The 9431-nt window shown below is 35.9% G+C and overlaps 1 protein-coding gene across 1 annotated transcript; it reads left to right on the top strand.

The window, feature by feature from the left end:
* Nucleotides 1–4204: 4204 nt before the first annotated feature.
* On the top strand, nt 4205–7639 carry LOC110889911 (G-type lectin S-receptor-like serine/threonine-protein kinase At4g27290). Its single transcript, XM_035979669.1, has 7 exons — nt 4205–5521; nt 5608–5745; nt 6018–6175; nt 6315–6525; nt 6611–6848; nt 6921–7071; nt 7170–7639. Exons 1-7 carry the CDS (start codon nt 4240–4242, stop codon nt 7473–7475), a joined length of 2484 nt encoding a protein of 827 aa, XP_035835562.1. The 5' UTR covers nt 4205–4239; the 3' UTR covers nt 7476–7639.
* The last annotated feature ends 1792 nt before the right edge of the window (nt 7640–9431 follow it).

Raw genomic sequence — 9431 nt, 5'->3', positions numbered from 1 at the left:
GAACCTATACGAGACTTATACTACACTAGACAATATCATACCAAACTATACAATACTATACGGTACGGTACGATACTATAGGATACGATACAAAACCCGTATAGGCCTATAGGTGTAGTAAAGGTCTTATATAGGATTACTGGTGTAGTTTAGGTCCCGTATAGACATAGGCCTATACAAGACCTATAGGTGACATATATGAGAGTTATACTACACTATATGATACGATCCAATACAATACAATATGATACGTTACTATAGTATACGATACAATACCCGATAACACTATAGGTGTAGTTTAGGTCCCATATAGGCTTATACGCCTATACAAGACCTATAGGGAACCTATACGAGACCTATACTACACTATATGATAAATATACGGTACTATACTATACGATATGATACGATACTATAGAATACGATACAACACACGTACATGCCTATAGGTGTATATAGGTCCCGTATAGGACTATAGGTGTAGTTTATGTCCCGTATATACCTATAGGCATATAAAGAACTATAGGGGATCTATACGAGACTTATACTACACTATTCAATACGATAAGATATGATATCGTACTACACCTATAGGCCTATATGAGACTTATACTACACTATTGATACCATACTACACCCATAGGCCTTTACGAGGGCTATACGGGACCTATACAAGACGTATACTATACGATACGATACTTAACAATGTTTTTTATTTATTTATTTTTTTCAAAGTACTTATTTTAGAGCTTTGCTAAAGCGATAATTAAGTATTTTTTTAAAGTACGTATAGGCCTACGGATGTAGTATCGTATCATATAGTTTAGTATATAAGTCTCGTATAGGCCTATATGTAAAGTATAGTATCATATCTTGTCATATCGAATGGTGTAGTATAAGTCTCGTATAGGTCCCCTATAGGTCTTGTATATGCCTATAGGTCTATACGGGACCTAAACTACACATATAGGCTAATAGGGGACCTAAACTACATCTATTGGCCAATAACTGACCTAAACTACACTTATAGTCCTATAAGGGACCTATACTACATCTGTAGGCATATACGGGTGTTGTATCGTATCATATAGTATCGTATAGTATTGTACGGTACCCTATCGTATCCTATAGTGAAGTATAAGTCTCGTATAGGTCGCCTTATAAGGCTTGTATAGGCCTATACGAGACCTAAACTACAATTATAGTCCTATAAGGGACCTATACTACACCTATAGGACTATACGGGTGTTGTATCGTATCGTATAGTATCGTATCTTATCCTATCGTATAATATAGGTCCCTATACGTCTTATATAGGCCTATAGGCCTATACGTGTGTTGTATCGTATCCTATACTATCGTATCATATCGTATTATATCCTACTGTATCGTATAACGTAGTATACGTCTCGTATAAGTCCCTTATAGGTCTTGTATAGGCCTATAGGCTTATACGAAACCTAAACTACACTTATAGTCCTATAAGGGACCTATACTACACCTATATACCTATATGTGTGTTGTATCGTATAGTACAGTACAGTACAGTACAGTACAGTACAGTATAGTATAGTATTAAGTCTCGTATAGGTCCAATAGGTCTTGTATAGATCGAGACCTAAACCACACCTAGATCCAATACATGATCTATACTACACCTATAATTCTATACGGGTGTTGTATCGTATCCTATAGTATCGTATCATACTGCATCGTATCGTATAGTGTATAGTATAAATCTCCTATAGGTCCGCTATAGGTCTTGTATATGCCTATAGGCCTATACGAGACCTAAACCACACATATAGTCCTATCCGGTACCTATACTATACCTATAGGCCTATACCGATGTTGTATCGTATCCTATCGTAGCGTATAGTGTAGTATAAGTCTCGTATAGGTCCCATGTAGGTCTTGTATATTCCTACTATACTATACTACGCAAATACGAGACTTAAGTTATACCACGCTATACTATACGATACTACATCTATTCTTCTATATGAGGCCTATACGGGACCTATACTATACGATACTACACATATATGCCTATTTAAGGCCTATATGGGACCTATACTACATACTATACTATACGATACGATACGATATCACACTTATAGGCTTATACTTGTATAATACGTGACCTAAAATACACCTATACGATATGATATTTGTAATAACGTATAAAAATGATATGTTGTATAAAAATGTTTGTAAGAAATACTTATTTTTTATTTTAAAATAGAAAACGTATTTTTTATAAAACTTTGCAAAATCGATTAATATTGTATAAAGTGTTTCAAAAAAAAAAAAAACCTTATATACACCTATACATGGCGTATAGGAGCGCAGTCAGAACTGACACCGGTTAGAAACAGACACTGATTTTTATGTAACTCTATACGTCGTATAGACCTATACGCGACGTACATAAATCCTAAAGTATGCAAATAGGTACTTTGGGCGTGCCAAAAGTTTGAGCCTTATTTAGACATTATAAAACTTCTTACTTTGTATGCGCTTAATTGTGTTGAATAAGAAAGAAAAAAATTACATAATTAATCTACTTTTTCTATTCATATCGATTGACTATGAGTATGATTTGTTGATCAGTTATGTTTAAAGATAATGAAAAACATGAATAACATACCTGTGATAGCAGACAGGCTAGCAGAGAATCCAGTCAGAGATGCAGCCATTGAGTTTGACATACTTATCAAGATGATCTCGTTCCTCCTTAGGGTGCAAACTAATGATGGTGATGAAGAACCGAAAAAGGGTATTCGACTATGGAGAGAGAGACGATTTGATGTTATGAGAATAATCAAGTTGTCTAACCTTGTAACCTCTATTTTAGTCTCCTTATATATGCACGCAAGAGAAAACTCAATTAATTAATAAAGGTAATATGGTCCATCAACAATTACCAACTAATTATTTAATATGTGTTATATATTTAAATGTATATAATATAAATGATTATAATGGCTAGTAGATTAAATATTACAATCTATACATATAATAAAGTAAATCATATGAATGACACATGGCGTTCTATGAGGTGATCTCAACTATTTTTCCCGCCTAAATAAATAAATATAGATAATATTTGTTAATAAGATTTAAATAAAAAATATATTATTTTAATCCATAAGTTTTATCTTTTTATCTTTTACCCTAAACAAATAGATATAGATAGTATTTGTTAATAAGATTCAAATAAAGAATATATTCTAAACAAATAGATATAGATAATATTTGTTAATTAGATTCAAATAAAGAATATATTATTTTAATCTATGGATTATATCTTTTACTATTTTTTTCCATTTATATTTATCCTGTCCTTACTTTACAATAGGAATTATCAAAATTGAATTATAATAAAATAAGCATAGGTAACTCATGGATTCTTCTAATGTTTTAGAACCCTAACGTTGTTAGTCTCCGGTCGCCGGAAAAACGTTTTTGAGCGAAAAACTTATTTTTGGCCGGAAAACTCAATTTTTTTTGTCACAAACCTCTTTGTAACCTTATTACTTACTTTAGGAACATTTTTCTACTAAAAACCCCAATTATTGAGGTCGTCGTAAATTCTTTCATCGCCAGAAAACTTCTTTTTATCCGGAAAACTCAAGTTTTTGGCTGGAAAAATTGGAACTGTTAGCGGGAAACGACGAACAGTTTGGATTATTAAAAACCAATATTCCTTTCTTTAATTCAACTTTTTCCAGTTTTGTTGGTGTGAATTTTGATGACTTGGTTTTTTATTTTATAATTTTAGGAGGTTTATCCCATAAAATTCAATGTTATTAGAGCTTTGTCCCATGAAATTCAATGCTATTAATTAATGACAACTTACGAATGTTCAATCAAAACTATCAAGAGTAGATTAAAAATAATAAGTATTTACAAATAATAAATTATATCGTTTTCATTAATCAACCCGTGTAATACACGGGGCCATAACCTAGTAATAATATATTTAATCTTAGATGATTAATCTACTTTTTTCTATTCATATCGATTGACTATGAGTATGAAATGTTGAAAAAGTGATAAAATAAAAATAAAGACCCTTTCAAAAGAAAGAAAATGCTGGTAAGTAATACTCCAGTACGAGACCATCTTCCAAGAATTAAACTCCCACAAATATTGACGTTTAGTTTCTTGAATCAACTTAAATGGAATTTTTATTTTTTTTTCTAAATTCTTGATATGCTAATGTAGGAAAGAAGAATGACCAAGATCAAGTTAATCTTTGGCTTCCTTGTAACACTTTATGCATCAATACCTCGTAGCCGTGCTGCAGACACCATATCTGCCAACCAAATCCTTAGATATAACCAAACTATCATTTCGCCACAAGAAACCTTTGAACTTGGTTTCTTTAGCCCCCCTAACTCTACCAACCATTATGTCGGAATTTGGTACAAGAAAATATCCACCGGAACCGTCGTATGGATAGCCAACAGGAACACACCACTCACCAATACCTCTGGCGAGCTGACTCTTACCCTTCAGGGAGTTTTACTTCTTCGGGATGCCACCACGGGGAATGTCGTATGGTCGTCAGCAAACTCATCAACAACGTCAGTGAGGAATCCGATTGGTCAGCTTTTAGATACTGGCAACTTTATAATCTACGAAGGTGATGACACCAATCAAGAAAATCCCATATGGCAAAGTTTCGACTCTCTGACAGACACCTTACTTCCCGGAATGAAGGCAGGCTGGGACTTGGTTACCCGGATGGAAAGACGCTACACGTCAAGAAAGTCCAACGATGATCCTGCTTCTGGTGAGTTTTCGGCAGGGGTTGATATCAGAGGTTACCCTCAGCTGATCCTTACAGAAGGCAGGGAAATAAAGTTCCGGGAAGGTCCCTGGAATGGAATCAGGTTTACCGGAGCTCCTAATTTGAGACCAAACCCGATTTACAACTTCACCTTTGTTCTGAATGACAAAGAAATTTACTACCAGTACAATCTTTTAAGTAGTTCTGTTTTTTCGAGGGTGGTGTTACAACCAAATGGTCGTATAGAACGTTTGTTATGGATTGATAGCAAACAGGAATGGATCCTATATTTGACCCCAGAAAACGACCACTGTGATCAATACATGGTGTGCGGGCCCTATGCGAGCTGCAACATTAACAAGTCCCCAGTTTGTGAATGTTTGAAGGGATTTGAACCCACATCTCCTGAGCAGTGGACAGTTGGAGATTGGTCACAAGGGTGTCAGCGTACTGTCCCTTTGGATTGTGGAAATGGGGAGGGCTTCAACAAATACTCAAATCTAAAGTTACCAGACACTCAGGGGTCATGGTATAACCTGAAGATGACCCTTGTAGAGTGTGAGAAGATGTGTAAAAGCAATTGTTCTTGTACTGCTTACACAAATACAAATATATCAGGCTCTGGGGGTGGTTGCTTGCTATGGTTCGGAGACCTAATTGATATCAGAACGTTTGCAGATGCAGGGGACACTCTATATATACGAATGCCACCTTCAGAACTAGGTAGATCAACAGTTCAAAAGAATAGGTTTTTTTTTTCCTCATTATTATCTGTCAAAATATCAAATGAACATTCTGTTTTGACACAGACTCGGTAGAAAACAGTAAAAGGTCAAGTGCAAGGAGCAGAGTACGATTTATTGTCCCTGTGGCATTTGTAGCTTTGATCATGCTACTTACAATATGCTTATTTTGTCGTTATAATAGGGCGAAGCAGCAACAACAAGGTATGAAGTTTGATTACCAAATAGTTGTGTATTTATGAATGGGTTGTCTTAAGTTATGTTTTATAGTTGTGCACAACAAAAGAATTTTTTTTATCGACTTGCTTAAAACATATTAAATCATTTTAGTAATATAATGTCCGTGACACAAGTTAATTAAAAAACAAGCTGATGTTTGCATAAAAACTATTGTAACCCAACCGGCATATGTGGCCACGTATATGTACCTGTGTTACAAGTTCATTGAATAGAAGCTGTGTTTGTCCACTTCACAGCGACATACAGTAACAAGTTTAGACATGATCCTGAAAACGAAAGTGGTGATGAAGATCTAGAGTTACCAGTATTTGGCTTGTCTACAATACTTACAGCTACAAACAACTTTTCAGCAAACAACAAACTTGGAGAGGGTGGTTTTGGACCTGTTTACAAGGTATTTTATCACTCCATACCTTCTATGTAGTGCAGACAGTGTTCATGTGTAAGTAAAAGATGATTCTTAGCATAAAACATGTGATCTTGAATATCTATAAAAGGCTTTTAGTGCCACTTCTTAAGAGGTTATGTTTCAGGGTGTGCTAGAAGACAGGAAGGAAATAGCAGTGAAGCGGCTAGCAAAAACATCCACCCAAGGACTTCATGAATTCAAAAATGAAGTCATCTTGATATCTAAACTACAACATCGCAATCTTGTTAAGCTCTTGGGCTGCTGCATAGAAGGAGACGAAGTGATGCTGGTTTATGAATACATGCCAAACAAAGGCCTTGATTCCTACATATTTGGTAAATGAATAAATAAAAATAAAAAAAAACATAGAAAGGTATCAAAATCAACCAGGGTATAAACTAAACTTCAAACTATCCACAGATATAACTAGAAGAGAGCAACTTGATTGGCCTGCACGTTACCACATTATCATCGGAGTTGCCCGTGGACTTCTTTATCTTCATCAGGATTCTCGGCTTAGAATCATACATAGAGATCTTAAAGTTAGCAATATTTTGCTTGACAAAAATATGAACCCAAAGATATCAGATTTTGGCACAGCGAGAACTTTTGGTGGAAATCAAATGGAGGCAAAGACAAACAGAGTGGTTGGAACATAGTGAGATTCAACAATCCTAAACTCATTTAAAATTATTTAGTGTATCTTTTAAACTAACTTGATTCCTCACAGTGGCTACATGGCACCAGAGTATGCAGGAGGTGGTGTCTTTTCGATTAAATCAGATGTATATAGTTTCGGCGTGTTAGTGCTGGAAATTGTGTGTGGGGATAAAAATAGAGGATTCGTCCATAAAGAACATTGCAACAACCTTATTGGGCATGTAAGTTTGGGCCTTTCTATTTTAAAAGTGCAAACTGCATGAAAGTGTATAAAGCTTTTGAAACAAAACATTATGCATGCGTTCTTTGCTCTTGACAGGCATGGGGACTCTATAATGAAGGCAAATCCTTGCAATTAGTTGATAAATGTCTAAGTGAGTCAATCAATATCTCTCAGCTTCTACGATCAATCCATGTTGGTTTGTTGTGTGTTCAACGTAACCCAGAAGATAGACCGATTATGACGTCTGTGATCGTGATGTTGGAGAGTGAGGGTCCATTACCTTCACCCAAAGAACCAGGATTTTACGTTGGAGAAACTACGCCAGATACTAGACGATCTTCAAGCTCATGCGGACCTTGTTCTAACAATGAACTTAGCATTACTATGTTAATTGGACGATAAAATGAAAGTTGCATGTTATTAGAGTATATACATGTGTAGTGTGTATCTATAGTTGTAAAGCTGGATAGTTGTCATGTTAGTTAAGAGATAGTTGAGTTAGTTGAGGTAGGTTATAAATAGAAGATGTATCTTCCAGAACAAGTTAATGAAAACAGTTTCTTACATCACACATTCTGATCTCACACATGGTATCAGAGCATGTGCTCTTGATCCTGATGACCTAGTTCCTGCAAGTTGTTAGATCTCTGGTGAACTTCCGGTTATCCTCCATTCTTCCCGATCATCTGCTTTTCGGGCGAACCACCATTCTTTCCGACCATTCTTCTTTTCCGATCTCTTTTCGTAATCTTTTCTTTTCTGATTATTCATTTTTCTGCTCATATTCTTCATCTTCTACACCTCAATTTTTAGATCTATTCACATTCTAATGGCAGCACCTGCAAATTCATCCATACAATCACCTTTTCCATCATCAATGAGTGATAATTCTACAAATTCAAGCACTGATTTGCCAAAACTTGCAAATCTTTGGCAGAAAACTGAAAAGTTGTTTCAACAACAGATGTTTGCAAATCAGAATGTGGCAAATAGTGGTAGACGATATGATAGTGGTGTTCCTTAGGGTGATCAAAGGTCGAATTCTAGGTGGCAAAATGATGTTGAACAGATGAACATGGTAGGTCAACGAAATTTATTGGAAAATTCTTGGGCTCATGTTGCTTATTTTGGGGGAACTAGGGTTTCACATAATGGGGAAGATGGTCAACAGTATGTTCAATGAAATTTTGGATCTAGTAGAAATAATACTGAAAATATGCAAGCTACTTTTCTAGTGGGCCAAGTCCTTTGAATCCAAATAACATGCAAGGATTTATTGGATTTAATCAAAATAATCAAAATGGTGTTTTGGGCTCAGGTCCAAGTCAAGTGACTTTGTTAATGCAGATTTTGTGTCCGATGCTTGTCGAATAGATTAGTTTTATTTTATGCTGAATTTGTAATAGTTAGTGAAACGGTCAAACGAACGTGTATAGACCCGCTCGTTTGAAGTGGTCAAACGAGAGGGTTATTCGTTTGACCGTGTGTGTGTTGCTAGACAAAGTATGGTTGTGCTATGATGGGTGTCGAAGGATAAGGCATCGAAGGATTATGAATATCCTTCGATGAGCTCGAAAGATACCCATCGAAGGATGGACCTCGAAGGATATCATTCGAGGTATGTGTGTATCTTTCGAAGACTGTCTGATCGATAGATGATGTTTCGACCAGTCAGTCTGATCCTTCGACCTGCAGCCTGTGTTTTGGTATAAATACCAACACTTTGTCATTTGCAACACAAGAGTGAGAGCACAAGTGTGTGCTAGAGAGAGTGAGGAGGTCTGGGACCTCACCGGGAGAAATCACCACTTGGTTTCTCCCCGGATGTATACTTCTTTGGTATTAGTTCGGTTGTCATGTAACCGGGCCGACTTGTAATGTTTACTACCGGATTAATACAAAGTTTGTTTGTTATCATCTCTCTTATCTCTTCCATCTTTGAACATAAACATAAAATCACGGTTTGGATCCCGAAACCCGGACCTACAATTGGTATCAGAGCCATGGTGCCCGATTTAGTAAAACTAACCGTTTACTAAGTCACATGTGCTCTAGATCTGTGATTTTTGTGGGTTTTTGTTCAAGATGTAAAAAGGTGAAAATGAGAAAAACCCAGATCTGGACCCGGATATCCAGATCTGTGCTAAACCGGGTGTTGGGTTTTATGTTTTTCTCCTAAATCTTCAAGTTTCCATCATCAAAAACTGTATACAAAGTGTTTTCGTCAGATCTGCAGATGAACAGTCCTCCGTGTTCTTGATGTTCTTGACAGCTTCAAATTTCGAAAGATGCTGTTTGTCCATCGAAAGATTGAACAGTTTTCGAAGGATCAAACAAAATTCAAATTTCAAATTTTCA

The sequence above is a fragment of the Helianthus annuus genome, chromosome 11, assembly GCF_002127325.2.
Source record: "Helianthus annuus cultivar XRQ/B chromosome 11, HanXRQr2.0-SUNRISE, whole genome shotgun sequence".
Taxonomy (NCBI): Eukaryota; Viridiplantae; Streptophyta; class Magnoliopsida; order Asterales; family Asteraceae; genus Helianthus; species Helianthus annuus.
The sequence above is the reverse complement of the archived record's forward strand: the minus strand, read 5'-3'. Positions and strand labels throughout refer to the sequence as shown.

What these genes read in the sequence shown, in the direction of transcription:
- LOC110889911 (XM_035979669.1), top strand. Translation starts at nt 4,240, where the DNA reads ATGACCAAGATCAAGTTAATCTTTGGCTTCCTTGTAACACTTTATGCA. An exon ending in GGCGAAGCAGCAACAACAAG is followed by an intron (nt 5,746 to 6,017) that starts GTATGAAGTTTG and finishes TCCACTTCACAG; the next exon opens with CGACATACAGTAACAAGTTT. An exon ending in AACAGAGTGGTTGGAACATA is followed by an intron (nt 6,849 to 6,920) that starts GTGAGATTCAAC and finishes GATTCCTCACAG; the next exon opens with TGGCTACATGGCACCAGAGT.